The following is an 18,185-nucleotide window of genomic DNA, read 5'->3' as shown; positions in this document are numbered from 1 at the left end:
GGTTCAGTTCTTGATCACGCTACCTGTCTGTGTACTTGGACCAGACACTTCATCTGCATTATCTCAGTCCATCCATCTGTTAATGTGTACCAGCCTTGGTTGCGGAAGTGATGTGTGATGTACTGACCTCCTGTCTAGGGGAGTCGTAGACTCTCATCCCCTTCACACTATTGACTCCAGGAATAAACACCAGCACCAACAGACCTATGGGCTTATATAGCACTTACATCTTCAGAAGTAAAAGATCATGTGTCATATTAGTGTTTCACAGTAGCCATAGGTGTATCTGTAAAAAATTCATTTTAATAGCCATTCCAAATATTCTCTATATATAAGCAAATTGGCACAGATTGTGACTTTGGCCTGTGAATTCTAGCTGAGACACCACCCAACTCCAACTTCAAAATCAAATCATGTTGTCCTTGGCTAACTTGCAAACATTCTACCGTGTTTGGTCCAAAATAGATCATATGTCTTGGAGTTAATTAATTCATACATGGACAGACAGATGGAGCGCCACTAGCTTAGCTTATAGCAAGCTAACAGTGGACAATTTCATTTTGGCCAAACAACTAACCAGTTTGGGGTATTCTGTGTTGGTATGCGCCCGCGGCTGACGTGCTTGATGAATTCCTGCGCAAGCAGTAGATCCCTGACCTTCCATGACAGTGCGTTTTTCATGGGTAATAAAAACATGAGGAGTATATTTGGCACAAGAACTTGTGTATCTTAAATGTTTTTACTCCTAAATGATCGTAAGTCAATACTCACACTTCTCATGTCTGCAAATTCAGCGCTGGATCAGGAGAAAGTAGTCTGGCGCGCTATCCCACAATGCCAAAATAGCAGAGATGTCACTCCAATGAGAGCAGCACGCTGAGCAGAGTGAAATGGACACACAGAACCAAAAAGAATACCTCCACATGTGTGTGTGGGGTAAATATACAACAACACACAAAACTAAAACTCAACAGAAAAAGTGAGGTAATGAAACAGAATTAACCTTTAAGGAACAATTTAGTGAATACGTTTGAACAAAAAGCGCACATAAATCACAGCAACAATTTTTTTCTTCACTCTTTGCATTTTCCTTTCAACATTTTTTTCACATATTTGGACAAAAACGTTGACTTTGTTATTGACTGCATGTCTTGCTGGTGTTCATTCTGCGTAATGGAAATGTGTGTGACGTGTCTACACATATGTGAACAAATGCAGTATATTGCAGTTTATTTATCTGTAGTTTCTCTTGGTGCGTAGAGAAGAATAAGCGTGGAAGAAGGATAGTAAGGAGCAAATTATTGTCTCTGAGTTTATCTTGGCTGTGTAGTGGGTTTGGTTTTTGTAGGAAGACAGCCTGTGAAACCGACTGCTCAGTCGGCTCCAAGTCTTGATTAAAGGTCGACGTAATGTAGCCGTATTTGAAGCCTGAATGATACACATTATAATAGTACAAAGCTACGTCTGGCACCTGCAAATAGACTGCTGACTGTCTACTTCTTTGGGGTTGGAGCCTCGAGGGGTGGAAGGGTGGAGGGGAGTGTCAAAGGCTATGAATAGGAGGGATGGTGAAAAGCAGAGGGAGGGACGGAGAAATAACTGAACAAGGGTGAGTGACAGCTCTATCGGCGCACAGTGACATCTGGAGAAAGAAAGCAGAAAGAAAGATGGAGGAGAGAGGGGACTCTGAGGGAGAGGAGAATGTCAAAGTTGATTGGTCCGGGAGGAGACAGTAAACGGTTACGGGTCAGCTGGAGGCAGGCGTCGCTGGTGCCGTGCTAGCTATAACCGCGGTAATGAGCTCCATCCACTGTCGATTAAACAAAAAAAACTCACTTGTTTAGAGTGTTACCATAACAACACGGCGGAGAAAGGCTGCCGCCAGCAAGGGGAGCAACCAGGCAGAACATAAAGAGTCGGGTGTCTCTTAAATTTAGAAATACGTATACATTCAGAAACAGTTTTGGGTTCATGACACAATGAAAGTAAAAACGATCTGTCTCTGGTTTCCTTCTGTGCCACTTTTTTATACCATTGAGTTTAAAGCAAATGCAGAGCTCCTCTGAAGAGACGAGACGTTACACCTTTGATGCTTTAAGTTGTTTTTAATTGGCTTCCAGTTCCTCGTCTCTGTCACATAATAAATCATTATCCCAACACCTGTTTTCTATCAGTCTTCCCACTTTTCTGCCTTAGAGGTTCGCTGTACTTCAAATGACATGTAAGGAAATGAAGGGGCAATGGAACATCACTGAGAAGAGCTTTTAATTTGCCAGTTCGTGCCAGTAGGGGGCACAGAATGGCAGAGAAACACTGTCTTTTTGTGTGCGCATATAATAATCGTGTTTCAAGTCTGTTGTAGTCAGTGTTTTAAGAGCGACCCTAATCCTGTCTCACCCTAACCTTTACGCTCGTCTTAACTGTAACCCTCATTACAAGTCAAAGAAAGACATTATTCCTTCAGATTTTCCACAAAAAGCGAATTTCCCCACACATCTTTACACTGACTAATATATTTCCATGAGTACTTGGTGACATGAGGTGACCTGGCAAAGTGTTTCTGTGCAAAGTTTCAGAATAGTAACACGTTGACAACAAACAAGAAGAATTGGAGCAACATATTCCCATTTTGTATGGTATGACAGGAAATGTTAAATACTACATTTCATGTATATTCCTAGGAATTTTGCTGAAAACATTCAGAAATGAATAAAAAGATAAAATGGTCAATAATAATAAGGAAAAGGAGGACTTACCACTTTTTGGTTTTGCTTGGATCTTAGTGTTGGTGATGGAAAATACTTGGGAGATGAATATGCATGAATTTTTTTGAGCAATTCCTTTTTAAAAAGAATTTTACTACTATTGTTTGTGAGAATAAGCTGACTGGAAGCACTGAAAGAATCATACATTCAAGAATTAGCCAGAGCTAGCTCACCTATGTGGTTGTATTGATTCATTTGTTTTTTATACCTGCTTATTACAGTTAAGAGTTGCAGGAGCCTACGTATCATACACTGTAAAACTCAGTGAGTTAGTTGAACTCAAACCATTTGAGGAAACCGATTGTCTTAAACCATTTGAGTTTGTCAACTTAAATAAAATAATTTTCAAAAACTGAATTGTTAAAGTTTTAGTAACTTAACAATTTATAGTTAATTAAATGTATGTAAATCTAATTTATGTATAAAATGCTAAATGGTAGCCCATGAACAGAACTTGCAGTTTTTCATAATGGTATAAATGTAGCAGCTGCTAACGGTTGTGTTGTTATGACTCTGCCCATTCACTCCCCTCAAGACGCGAGCTCACAATCTCTGGCATGGAAGTCGGACTCTCGAACCAGAAGGCTAAAACCCAGCACTCTGGCCTTGTGACCAGAGAACTCTTTTGAGCTGTTGGGAGTGAGGTTTACGAACTGCATATGCACAGCGACACCTGCATAAACTCATTTAAAATGAGTGAATGGACTGCACTGGAAATACATCACCAACACTTAAATGCCCCAAAACTTTAAATGCACTTAAACGAACTGAGTTGTTATGACAACAATTAATTTTTGAGTTAGTTTAATTAATGGAAATGAGTGACTATAACTTTTTTCAAAGTTTGAGTTACATTAACTTAATTATTGTATTAAAATGGCGTGTTCGGTTTAACAGTGTAGCAGTCATAGGGCGAGAGGCTCGGTACACCCTGGAGAGGAAGCCAGTCTATCACAGGGCCATATATATACACAAACTCACTCACACCTATGATCAATTCAGTTTCCAAGTCACCTAACCTGCATGGTTTTGGAAGTGGAAGGAAGTCAGAACACCTGGTGGGAACCCACGTAAACTCCACACAGAAAGAACGAGGTGGGAAACGATCGCACCAGCTGCTTGCTGTGAGAAAACAGTGCTAACCACTTTCCCCGCCATGCTGCTTTAGTATATCTAGCAGTGCAAAAATGATAAGATAAAAACAGCAAAAGATATAAAGATATACAAATATAAAACAGAGCCACGTTTCACGTTTTTGACAATAAAGTTCATGTTTTGCTAATGTTAGTTCATACATGCTTGCAACATACTACAGTAGTTACAGAGGTACAGTGCTCTCCAGAGGTGCTGGGCCGCTTCATATTTCACAAATTTTAATTTTTTATGCCATTTCAAATACAAAAAGGAAATCAGGCTTCACAATAGAAAAAAAAACTGAAGTGGTAAAGACGACCTGAAAGTTTAGCTACAATTTGCCAGAAGGTACATCTGAGATGCAAGCCTAGATTTGATGTTTTGTTGAAAGAAAACCCTCCTCTATACCACTTCATCATGAAGCTGTGTAACTGGTGATACAAAATGCAAAACATGCACTATGCATAACTTCTTCTTCAGGCACAGAAGCCCATAACTTCTCCTGGGTTGTCTGGGTGTCTTGGTGGCTTTCCTCACGCAACTACTTCTTGCACAGTGGCTCAGTTTTTGAGAACTGTCTACTCCACACAGATTTACCATAGAGTGCCATACTGTTTGTATTTCTTCATAAATGATGGAAATAAAGTTCAAGACATATTCAGTGACTTGGAAATGTTCATGTATCCATCCCTTGACTTGTGTGAAGAAAACTGTCAATAAAACGGATTATTTACAGGTGTTATACCAAAATGGCCCGTTACTCCTACAACCCATCATCTTGCCTTTTATATTTTTATTTAATTTATATCAAGTAGTAGACATTTGCTTTAAGGAAGATAATTTTAGCAATTTTTGTCTTGAGAAGCCTGATTTAAATTTTGTATCTGTAATGGGATAAACAAATTAAAATGTGCGAAATATCAAGTGGCCCAGTACTTTTGGAGGGCACTGTACCTGGTGAACCCAAATAAAATCTTATACGTGCCCATCGACGGTGTTAAACTACCACTTTTGCTGATTTTAACAAGATGTCATGATTTGAAACTTTTCCCTTTCCTTGTGTTGTGGTATTATTTCAGTGATAGAGGAATGTTCATCATTATAAAGATGGCCAAGTGGGTCACTGCACTTGATTTTAAAACAGAAGGTTGGTGGTTGTACCAGGAAAGTTGTCTGACATGGAGCATATGACATGCAAATCCATATTGGATATGCACTAGTGACCCAGAGCAAAAAGGGAGATGAGTTTTTTTTTTTTCTGTAGCAACCTTTGACATATTTTGGTAATCCCTTGCATTTTGTTATGCAAAAGTCATAAACTGTGCATGCTACGGTTTCTATGGGTGTTGCATGATCAAAGCCCAGTGTGTTATGTCATCACTTTGCGCACTAGCTGGCATGCTACGTCATCAAAATATATGCTAGATTGCATTTGTGGTCAGCCATGTGACACGCTACTTTGTCATTGTCATAGCCCGTGAGAATGGGGTTTCAGTCATGTGCAGTTTGTACCAACTGTGGAACAAACAGGGATCAGATGTAGAAAAGACCAAAATTTCTCTTTTGTGACTCAGTAGAGAGCCGCTAAATAACTTCAGCCTTAGTGGCGGTAACCTTGAAAGGTGTGCCTTTTTTTCTGAGAAAGTCCCACTTTTGATGTATACTGGTGCCTTAAGTACTGCTTTTCTTGTTCCATGTTAGATTTAGTCTTTTTTGTTTTGATGGGCAGGTTTTTATGCAAAACCCAGTTCCATGCTCCTATGATGAAAAATAAAGGAATAAAGCATTTCAGCAGGGCACAATGCACTAGTGTGCACACTACAAATAGAGCCACATGAAAGAGAAAGCAAAGGGGAAAAAAGCAGAAAAGAATAGTTTTTCCAAAAAGGCAGCAGTCCAGTGTCAAACCAGCAGGCGCACATGGGCCAAACCTATTTCAATCTTGACTAAACAAAGCAAAGACAGCTCTTTATTGCATTTGCCACAAGAACTTTCAACTAAACCAAAAGTAGACCAACCACAAGCAATATTTGCAAATTTTGACTCAGGTCTGATGTTAATCTGGACTTTGGATCCCTCTACCTCTATTGATGCCATCCTGGTCCATGTTCCAAAACTCTGACTCGACTCCACATTAGTTTTCCACCAGTCTCCTCCTGTCTACCAGGATCTACATGCTGGACGACAACACATATTTACAATAGAAATCCTGCTCTGTAGTACATCTGACAGTGCACACAGTTTCTGACGACTACAAATTGAGACACACGCTTCAGACTGGTTTCCAGAAGTCACGGCACCTCAGCAGAAGCAATGACCAGCTTCCCCGGGGAGCCATTTAACACTCTTTGCTAAAAGGGAGGTCCTCGGGTTTCCATTTCTTGCTCTCTCGCTTTTACTCTGTCTCTTTTGTTTCTGTCTTTTCCTTTGTCCTTTGCTAGGCGGTTGCTTCCTGCGGTGAGCACGGCACTGCCCAGGCACATGTTCTGTGGTGGGCCTGATTACAGCCTTGCCGTAGTGCTGACATTGGCCTGTGCCGACTCCTCATCTATAAACACACACACACACACACACACACACACACACACACACACACACACACACACACACACACACACAGAGCTCTAAGTTCCACCAACTCTGCCAGCGGCTACCGCGGCATGACTTCACCCGGCAACCATTTCTTGCGTCAAACAAAATGCCTCTGTCACCAGAAAAAGAAGGAGAGCCAAGAGGGAGGGAGACCAGAAGAGGGGAGAGGAGGAGTGTGGATGTGCGGTAGCTCTGCGGATGGTTCAATGTTTTCCACCACAGTTTGAGAGCGTGGTGGGGTAATTTTAGCTGAAATGGCCCAAGGCAGGCAGACTTATAGAAGTTATTTGTCTCAGAAGTCAAGTGGTAGGCAGAAAGGCAGAATCTGACAGTGCCCATAATGGGATTCTGGAGAAGACACTGCTGGTTAGCGTCACTCAACTAGCTATGTTGTTTCTTTAATGTACAAATAATGTTTTAATTCCTCTTGGGATTCTGTAAAACAATGCACTAAACATAACATTTGTGTTGATGACCATAAAATTCAATGTTACTTCCCCAAACTGTACCATTTGTCGAGGATGTGAGGTTACTGGTGCTGAAGACTTCCAATAAATGCCAAAACCACATCTCTTTTCATCCAGAAATTGCTGATAAGTCTTGTCATCAGGCATGTTGCAATAAATTTATTTTTATTAGGAGGGATTGTGAACCTAATTACAACCCCAAATCAGAAAAAGTTGGGCTATTATGGATAATGCAAAAAGCAAAGCAAAACAAGAGCAATCAGAGAATTTTGATGTCCACCAATTTGGATCTGGTCTTCTATGTCCTAATGTCTATCTGTGGTGCGAATTCGGTAAGAATCTGTGAAGTAGTTCAGATGTAATTGCCTCCAAAATTTAATGGATTCTTTCATGGCCTCATATCTATCTGTGGTGAACATTTGGTGAGAATCCGTGAAGTAGTATTGACGTAATACTTCAAAGCCTATATGAATTCAATCTTGATCCAGAATCCAGATCCATATTACCTCCGGAATTCAGTGGAGTCTTCCATACCCTAATATCTATCTGTGGTGCAAATTCGGTGAGAATTTGTGAAGTAGTTCTGATGTACTCCTTCAAAGCCTATAAAAAGTGAAATCTTGATCCAGAATCCGGATTCGGATCTGGATCACCTCCAAAATTTAATGGATTCTTTCATGGCCTCATATCTATCTGTGGTGAAAATTTAGTGAGAATACGTGAAGTAGTATTGACATAATACTTAAAAGCATATATAAATTGCATCTTCATCCAGAATCCAGATCCAGATCACCTTCAAAATTTAGTGGAGTCTTCCATACCATCCCATATCTATCTGTGGTGCAAATTTGGTGAGAATCTGTGAAGTAGGTTTGAAGAAATCCTTCAACGCCTATATAAAGTAAAACTTGATCCAGAATCCGGATCCGGATCCAGATCACCTCCAAAATTCACTGGAGTGTTCCATGGCCAAATATGTATCTGTGTTGAACATTTTGTCAAAATCCGTGCAGTAGTTTTGATGTAATCCTGCCAAGAGATAGACAAACAAATAAATAAAAGTTGATGATTTTGTTACGTTCGCCAAGGACGTAACAAAATCATCAAACAAAATCAAGTACATAAAAAACAAACACACACCCCACCACCAAAAACAAACAAACCCTTCACATTTACTTTGACTATTTTAATGCAGATGGTATGAACGCAAGATATTTTGTGTTGTTGTGTGGTCAACTTGATTTCACTTTTTAATATACATCCATTCCTGTATTGAAGACCTGCAACACAAGTCGGGACTGGGCAATTTGTCAAAGGATTAAATTATACAGCCAGTTTTCTTGAGACAAGTCAGGGGATGGATACATGAAACTTTCCAAGTCACTGAATATATCTGGTCTTCATTTCCATCTTGTTGGCTTCCTTCACTAGTCTCATAGCATGGTCATTCAATTTTTGAGAACTGCCTACTTGACAGAGCACCATACAGATGTTATTTAAGTCCAAGACATATTCAGTGACTTGGAAATGTTCATATATCCATCTCCTGACTTGTCTCAAGACTATTTGCTGGAAAAGTGATGATTTAATCATTATATTTAGATTAAATTGTCCCTGTCCAGATTTTTTCATATGATGTTGCAGGTCTGCAGGAATAGATGTATATTAACAAATGAAATGAGATTAACCACAAAAACATGAAATATCTTGGGTTCTGACTGTCCAGAATGAAACAGAAGTCAATGTAAATGTAAAGATCTGTGTGTTTTGTTTCTTTCTTTTTAACATTTAATTAGCATTTTCCACAGTGTCCCAACATTTTTTGGTTTTAGTGCAGCAGATTACAGAATATTTGCAGAGGAATCCTTCAAATCCGGTTACAAGCACCAAAGTTTGATTGTGTATATACCTTTTGGTACTTAATTTAGAAAAATAACGTTAGCCATTTGAATTTTCAATAGGGGGCCAAGTAGGGGTCAATTGAAGAACTGAATAGGGGTCAAAAAATGTTCCAATGATATTGAAAGCTATACCACATTATGTGTCTGATCACAAAGATTCCAAAAAGGTATAGTTTGGACTATCTGTGACTGAATGTTATGGAGTTATGGGGTAAAAACAGCAAGAATGGCGACAAAGGTCACTTTCAGTTTGTACAGGGGTCAAAAGTTAAAGTTGCTCCAATTATGGTAAAACATGATGCAAATTATTGGTTGAGTTAGTAGGATTTTAAAAAGGAATAGTTTGCACCATGTGTCATGCTTAGTTATCATGATATGGGGTAACGTATGTCACATGTCATAGAATCCAGTTGACATCGACATTGTTTGACCTTTACTTTGGAGACCAAACATTCAATACAGTCAGAACTATTCCATTTGTTAATCCTTTTTTTTTCTTTTCCCCTGTCTGCATATATAGTGATGGTAAATGACACACTGGCAGAACCATTTATGAACATTAATACACATACATGCAATTTATTCTTGCAAGACAGAAGGTATGTAGTGCATGAGTGAATGTGGTGTGTGTGTGACCCCCATCCACCCTTCCCGATCAGCCTACAACATCCTACTCAAAGCCAACCGACAACTTCTATCAGGAAGGGCAGACCACCAAAACAACACAAAGACAGACAAGAACGAGAGACAAGTGGTGAAGACAATAACTGTGACGTTAGACACCGAGGAGAGGGGGCCCCAACCACACAACATACCAGGACAAACAACCACACATGAACAAACAGTGACAGCAACAGTCTGTTGTCTAATTAGTGAGCATCCATACCCTAATCTAGAACACCGTAGTGTTAATCCCCTTAAGAGCACCCAAAAACCGAATTGTGGTGACGGCCACAAACACGCAACCATCCACACACAGAGACCCAAATCACAGCTAAATTGCGATCACTACTGTGGCTTGTGTGTTGGGCCAAGACAAGAGTACAGAACCTTACCATATGATGTGGACCACTCCGGCACGTCAGAAGCCACGCGGCCAGCCGCGAGCACCGTTTGTTAATCCTTTTAGTTCAACCAATAATTTGCACCGCGTTTTACCAAAACTGGAGCAACTTTAACTTTTGACCCCTGTACAAACTGAAACTGACCTTTGTCATCATTCTTGCTGTTTTTATCCCATAACTCCAGAACATTCAGTTATAGATAGTTCAAACTATACCTTTTTGGAATCAGTGTCATCAGATACATAATATGGTATCACTTCAAATATGATTGGAACATTTTTTAATTTTGACCCTGTGCAATTCTTCAGTTGACCCCTACTCGGCCCCCTATTGAAAATTCAAATGGCTAAAGTTATTTTTCTACAATATGTACCAAAAGGTATACACAGTCAAATATTAGTGCTTGTAACCGGATTTGAATGATTCTTACAGTTATCTGCTGTACTATTTGGGGTTGTACCACGTTTCTTCAGGTTTTAGGTTTCAGACATTGAATAAAGAACAAGAGGAAAAGTAAAAGACAATTTTTGGGAGCTAACAGGAATTACATTTTCACATTGTCACCTTTTATGAATGGACACAACTTACTGCAATTCTGCTAAAACTTTTAAATAACTTTGAACCCATTATTCCTGTGTTCCAGGAGCGGCTGCACTATGAGACACTGAGCCAGCACCTGGGAAAGCTCGGCGAGGATGCTGGGAAAATGGTCCATCGAGTTATTGACCTGACAAGACCAGAAGATCTTGATGGTGAGCAACTGCCACACTGTGTGCTGTTTTCTCCTCGGTTGTTCCTCCTTTCCCACAGTTAATTCTTTGTATAGAACATTGACTATCCCTGCCACAAAGGTACAAAAGTGTGATTTTGGAATGGGTTCATTTCCTATTCATCTGCCCATTTGTGTGTTGATTTCTGTTGTTTAGGAACATGGTTGCCAACACTGGTCATCAGCGACCACTAACCTGCTTATTTTTCATCTCTTCCTGCTTTACCAAAATGTGATTAGTTCATTCAAGGGTACACAGCCAGTCAAGAGCTAACAGGTACCTGAATGAGCAAATCATGTTTTTGCAGAACAGGTAGATATGAAAATGTGCAGATTAGAGTGTCCCTATGATCTAAACTAAAGTCCCTTCGGCTGCTCCCTTGTTTGCACTCGGGGTCACCACAGCAAATCCAAGGATTGATTTCCAAGGTGGATCTGCATGTTGAATTGGCACAGGTTTTACGCCGGATGCCCTTCCTGACGCAACTCCACATTACATGGAGAAACTTGGCAGGGGTGGGATTTGAACCCGAAACCTTCTGCACTGCACTGAAAGCAAGCGCATTAACCACTTGGCCACCACCCCTGCTTCCCTATGATCTAAACTACTGATCATTATTCACAGTTTCTTAATGTGTATTTGGGAATGTCCAACAGCACTTTGCTATTGATAATGTGGGTAATCTGTGTATAGGATGCAAAGAAAAAAAGACAGCCGGTATTATGGTTTTTCTACTGCCAATGTGAATGCAACATGAATGCAGACAATATCAAGCAGCACAGAACGCATTCTCTGACACACGCATGTTGAGAGAGAAAGGAGAAAAAGAAGATAAAAATAATCACATTTTCACCTGTTGTGTGCGGTTTAGAGAGCCTGTAGTAATCTCACTCACTCATCCTCAATCACTTACTCCATTTAAGGGCCGCGGGGAGCTGGAGCCTATCCCAGCAGTCGTAGAGCGTGAGACGGGGTACATCCTGGACAGTACGCCAGACCACATATAGACAAACAAACACATTCACACCTGCACGCACACCTATTGACAATTTACAGTATCCAGTCCACGTAATCTGCATGTCTTTGGATGTGGGAGGAAGACAGAGCACCCAGAGAGAATCCACGCAAACACAGGGAGAACAGCCACACCCCACACAGAAAGGCCACAGGTCAGAATCGAACCCATGACCTTCTCGCTGTGAGGCAACAGTGTTAACCACTAAGCCACCATGCTGCCTCCTGTAGTAATCTGTAAATTATTATTTACAACTCTGCTTTGTCACTTTTTGATGTGCACCTTCCGCAAACCTAATATGTATATGTCGCAGACATGAATGAGTGAAGCTCTTCAGCATCTCACCATGTCATTTAGGTCCTTCATGCTTTTTTCAGTAAATGCTTCTGGAGAGCATTAGTATAGCTTCAAATCTTCAGCTTGGCCCCTCTAGACCCCCAACAACGGCCTTCTTAAAATAGACTGGAAGGCATTCAAAGGCATTCAGCCCACAGTTTAAATTCAGATTGGATAACATTCCAGTCAGAGGTAGCAGAAAAACTAAAAGCTTTCTTTCCCATTTCAGTGTGAACATGAGGTACACAGAAGCATAGCACGTCATTTGAGCGCAAAGCATAACGGCTTTCAGATCTCCAAAGCAAACTGGATAAATAGATTGGAACCAGCCCAATAAGAGCCTTGTAAACCACAGTGATTCAATGTGTGTATCACCTTACAGTCAAAGAAGGCATGCCAGCACTGGCATACAACTCACAATGGCGGGTGAGATGGCTACAACCAGAGATGAATCTCAAGGCACAATGATACAGCGGGGTTGAGGACTGCAGACAACTGGTCGAAGCGCACATATACATGACATCGCCATAGTCCAGTAAAGGCAAGAAGGTAGCCGTTATCAGGAGCTTCTGAGCTGTTAAGGAAAAACATGACTTATTTGTATAAAGGAAACGTAGCTTCACACTTAATTTGGAGATCAAGTGTTTAAGATGAACTTTAAAAGAAAGCTCTGTGTCAATAGTTAATCCCAAATGCATGTAACTGCTGAATGGCTCAGGACATTTACTTTGAGCAGTAAGGAAACAGGTGACTTTGAGAAAATCATTGTTTTGGATTTTTCTGCATTCAAGACCAGTTTGAATTTCTCCAGACGGCACTGCACTATGTCAAAAGCGGACTGCAAAAATTCAAATGCCTTTGTCACTGAGTTTGAACAACAACAGATTACAGTGCCATCTGCCTCAAGATGATGGAAGGCATTTGATGGGTTTGCACATAGATGAGTAGTATAAATTGTGAACAAAATAGGCCCTAAAACCGAACCTTGAGGAACACCTTTTGTGTCCTCAAGGAAGAGGGAATTAACACCAACCATCTGAATGCGCTTCATCCTATTTGCCAAATAATCAGCAAACCATATTTGTAAAGAGTTTCTAACAAAAGACTGTGATCCACAGTATCAAAAGCCTTTGAAAGATCAAGAAACAGTGCAACACAAAACCTTTTAGAATCCAGTGTGTGAAACACATCATTTAAAACTTTAGAATAGCAGTAACAGTGCAATGTTGCTTCCTGAAACTGGACTGAAGAGGGTTTAAAATATTATTTGATTGTAGGAAGTCTTTCAATTGATCACAGACCAACTTTTCAAATACTTTTGCCAAAATGCATAATGTTGAAATAGATCTGTAATTATTCACATTTGAAGGTTCGCCTGCTTTTAACAATGGGACGATAAAAGCAGAATTCCAAACTTTAGGGAGTTTGCTTGTGCTTATGCTCAAATTAAAAAAACAAGTTCAGCAATCAGATCTGCAGCAAACTTAAAAAAAATGGATCCAAACCATCAGAACCATCTGATTTTTTGGGATCCAACATCTTCAGTACCCCACAGACCTCAGAAACACAAAATGAAATGAAATGAACAGTCAATAGGAGGGCAGCCTATAACACTAGGTTCACTATTTAGAGCAGTTTTTTAAAGATCAATGTTGAAGGAATCAAACAAATGCCCTGCATTAATGAAATGTTCATTAAAGTAATTTAACATGGCACGTATATCAGTCAGATTTGTAAAATCTTTGACCCAGAAACTGGGCAGCTCACTAGGAGACATAACACCAGACAACCATGTCTCACGGCAAGTCGTGATTCAGCAGCACGACATATACATTAAACTATTGAACGAAAAGCGCCTCATTTTCGTCACTGCAGCACGAACTCATTCTAATTCATTCCGTGATGGCTGTACAAAATTAAAAGTGAAGTAGTGGGTGGGTGGGGGGGGGTCAGGGTGGTTATGGTTAGGATGGGGGGAAGGAGTAGGGTTAGGTTAATGTTATGGTTAAGGTTAGGGTTGGGGGTAGGAGTAAGGTTAGTAATAGTGAGTTAAAAAAAAATCTCGTCACGAAAATTTGACTCATTTCGTGACGGGAGCATGAAAAAAAAAAAACCGTGAGACTGGGCTGCACCAGAAGCAGCTTACCCACACCTGCCCAACCAGCAGCTTAAACTGGGTCAACCCTTGATCAATTAAAGACCAGCATGCCCAAAGTGACATAAATGAGTGCCAGTGGACTTGTTACGTAAAGAATGTGCATACTGGGTGTGAACATGGCAACTGTGTCAGTTGGAGACCAGCTATGACATTTGCACTGGGTGGAAGAGCGGGCATTTGGCCTAAAATTACTTTGAAGTTCAGGTGCATATTGTTTTACAGACTTGAAGTCAGTAATTCCCTGCAACAGGCCAGCGTCCTGTCCAGGGTGCACCCCGCTTCATGCCTTATGACTGCTGGGATAGGCTCCAGCCCCCTGTGAATGTTGAAAGCGATTGAAGATGAGTGAGTGAGTGAGTGAGTGAGTGAGTGAGTGAGTGAGTGAGTGAGTGAGTGAGTGAGTGAGTGAGTGAGTGAGTGAGTGAGTGAGTAATTCCTTTCACGTCTTCCACTTACTGAAGGTTATGCATATTCTCATGAATGTACAGTGAGGAAAATAAGTATTTGAACACCCTGCGATTTTGCAAGTTCTCCCACTTAGAAATCATGGAGGAGTCTGAAATTTTCATCTTAGGTGCATGTCCACTGTGACAGACATAATCTAAAAAAAAAAAAATCCGGAAGTCACAATGTATGATTTTTAATAATTTATTTGTATGTTACTGCTGCAAATAAGTATTTGAATACCTACCAACCAGCAAGAATTCTGGCTCACACAGACCTGTTAATTTTTCTTTAAGAAGCCCTCTTATTCTGCACTCTTTACCTGTATTAATTGCACCTGTTTGAACTTGTTAGCTGTATAAAAGACACCTGTTCACACACTCAATCAATCACACTTCAACCTGTCCACCATACCCAAGACCAAAGAGCTGTCTAAGGACACCAGGGACAAAACTGTAGACCTGCACAAGGCTGGGGTGGACTACAGGACAACAGGCAAGCAGCTTGGTAGAAGACAACAACTGTTATGATTATTTATTAGAAAGTGGAAGAAACACAAGATGACTGTCAATCTCCCTCAGTCTGGGATTCCATGCAAGATCTCACTTTGTGGGGTAAGGATGATTCTGAGAAAGTTCAGAACTACACAGGAGGACCTGGTCAATGACCTGAAGAGAGCTGGGACCACAGTCACAAAGATTACATTAGTAACACATGATGCTGTCATGGTTTAAAATCCTGTAGGGCAGCAAGGTCCCCCTGCTCAAGCCAGCACATGTCCAGGCCTGTTTGAAGTTCACCAGTGACCATCTGGATGATCCATGGCATGAGGCATGGGAGAAGGTCATGTGGTCAGATGAGACCAGAATAGAGCTTTTTGGAATCAACTCCACTTACCATGTTTAGAGGGTGAGAACAACCCCAAGAAAACCATCCCAACCGTGAAGCATGGGGGTGGAAACATCATACTCTGGGGGTGCTCTTCTGCAAAGGGGACAGGACGACTGCACCGTATTAAAGGAGGATGGATGGGGTCATATATTGTGAGATTTTGGCAAACAACCTCCTTCCCTCAGTAAGAGCATTGAAGATGGGTCATGGCTGGGTCTTCCAGCATGACAATGACCCCAAACACACAGCCAGGGCAACTAAGGAGGGGCTCCATAAGAAGTATTTCAAGGTCCTGGAGTGGCCTGGCCTGTCTCCAGACCTGAACTCAATAGAAAATCTTTGGAGGGAGCTGAAACTCAAAACCTGAAAGATCTAGAGAAGATCTGTATGGAGGAGTGGACCAAAATCCCTGCTGCAGTGTGTGCAAACCTGGTGGAAAAACTACAGGAAACATTTGACCTCTGTAATTGCAAACAAAGGCTGCTGTACCAAATATTAACACTCATTTTCACAGGTGGTCAAATGCTTATTTGCAGCAGTAACATACAAATCAATTATTAAAAAAAATCACATACATTGTGATTTCCGGATTTTTTTTTTTTTTTTAAGATTATGTTTCTCACAGTGGACATGCACCTAAGATGAAAATTTCAGACCCCTCCATGATTTCTAAGTGGGAGAACTTGCAAAATCGCATTGTATTCAAATGCTTATTTTCCTCACTGTATGTCACAATAAAACTATTTTAACACAAGTGTATTGACAGCTCCACTCACAACACAGTGAAGAGCTTAAATGTGAAAGTACAATGATGATGCTTGAGCTATTGTTAGTAGGCACATTAAAGGGGGACTAACAGGGATAAGATGACATCAAAGGTACCATTTAAACATAAGGCGTGGAAGCAAAAAAGTGTTTAGAAAGAACAATTATGTATCTGAAATACATTTTATCACATATTCCTTTGTTACTGCAGTAAGTAGCAGTAGGACAAGCTACAGCACTAACTACTGAATGAAGTCACAAGTGAAATGTCATAAAATGTCCAATGATTCCACATGTGCAAGAATCCTGCAGAGGGATGCATCGTTTACAACATTGTCTTGTTTTGTTTACTTTAACGGAATTAAACAATGCATGTTTGTGTATGTATTCCATTTAGTGTGGGAAGATGGAAAATGGAAGTGGACCTGGACCACATTGGAATTCCAGTCCTGTGCAAGATTTGCACAGTACACACAGTCATTGCACATTTCTGGAATTATTCTTTAAGGCCCACTTGTCACACTTAGCAAGAATGAACATGAATCAAGCCGAATCAGGCAGAATGCCAAAACAACCAAAGTTCATGCCACATTTGAAAGGAAATAAGAATTGCAGAAGACAGCCATCCAAATACTCAGACTGCACTTTGACCCACCTAAAAATGATCCATGCACATGCCATGCATATTAGCTCCCCAACGCAGTACTAATGTAGGTGGAACACAGTAGGATTACCTGGACAACTGTCAGAATGTGGTGAGAATATGACAGATGCAATTGCAGTGCCATATGAGTGAGGTGCGATTGCGGGTCAAAGAAATATATTTCAGCAGCACTCGAGGTGCAGTTGTGGTGTGTTCAGGTACAGTCTGGACATTCAGCCAGGATTCGACATGGTAGATCATTTGAAACTGCCCCTTTGACGCGATCAGAATGCTTTGAATGCTGTTTTCATGTCATACGAATATTTAGAATGCAGTCAAATTGCGGTCAAACTGCACTTCAACCGTCGTTTGATATTTTTCCACCTCGAACGCACCTCGACAGTTGAGTGTGTGCTGTATATTTGGGCTGGCCGCACGAATATGCCTGACTGTTTCGAATGCACCTCAACGCTTCCCGAACGTGGGCTGAATTTACAGTCGGACGGCATTTGGCCTCTAGTGTGACGGGGATTTCTTTTTTGTGTGTGTGCGTGTGTTTCAGAGAAGTTAAACACAAACCCTAATCTAATCTTAGCTGAAATCGTAAATCATTCAAGAGAATGTAATTTGCGAGGTCGCTAGGCAACTGAGACCTCAGTTTAGGACACTGTCAGCCCGGGTCGTAAACACAAAAAGCTCTACTTTGGTCCACCTTCCCATTCTGCAAGAAATATACATTCCTTTTGTATTTCTGTTGCTTGGATTATTCACTTTTGTTTGTGCATACTGTAATGGTGATAATTCAGGGGTTACTGCATTAATAGAGGCCTATATGGATAGAAATGGAAGAAGCTGCTGGGTTTAGTGGAGTGCACTGTAACACAAGCGGTCACATCCTGTTCAAACTAAATTGGTGTGAGTGACCCTTAACTTTGAGGCCCCTCAAAGACCGGGTCTTTGACCGCAGTCAATGGAGAAAACACCATCTGGACCGTGAGCGTGCAGGTATTCAGCAAAGACAAATATTTAGAGTGCTCCTCAGAAATGTACCTTCAGCAGCCAAACAACGTGTTCAACATCAGCATGAAAAATCGAAGATTCCTTCAAGTACAAGACAAGTGGATGAATTCTGCTGCTTTTCTTTACAACTACTGAAAGTAACACATGTTTCCATCCAATACAAATATGTAAACAAAAGCAAGTGGAGACAAATAGTTTGTAACCGCCAAGGCTCAACTAG

The 18,185-nt window shown here is 40.8% G+C and overlaps 1 protein-coding gene across 1 annotated transcript in view; it reads left to right on the top strand.

Annotated features, from left to right (window-relative positions):
- Positions 1-18,185, top strand: part of LOC117515355 (transcription factor SOX-6-like) — a 420,160-nt gene that overhangs the window by 365,310 nt on the left and 36,665 nt on the right. The window contains exon 14 of the mRNA XM_034175874.1: positions 10,567-10,675. Within this exon, the coding sequence (XP_034031765.1) occupies positions 10,567-10,675 (109 nt within the window). The remainder of the gene's footprint in view (positions 1-10,566; positions 10,676-18,185) is intronic.

The sequence above is a fragment of the Thalassophryne amazonica genome, chromosome 8, assembly GCF_902500255.1.
Source record: "Thalassophryne amazonica chromosome 8, fThaAma1.1, whole genome shotgun sequence".
Classification (NCBI taxonomy): Eukaryota; Metazoa; Chordata; class Actinopteri; order Batrachoidiformes; family Batrachoididae; genus Thalassophryne; species Thalassophryne amazonica.
This window is presented reverse-complemented; position numbering and strand designations above follow the sequence as displayed.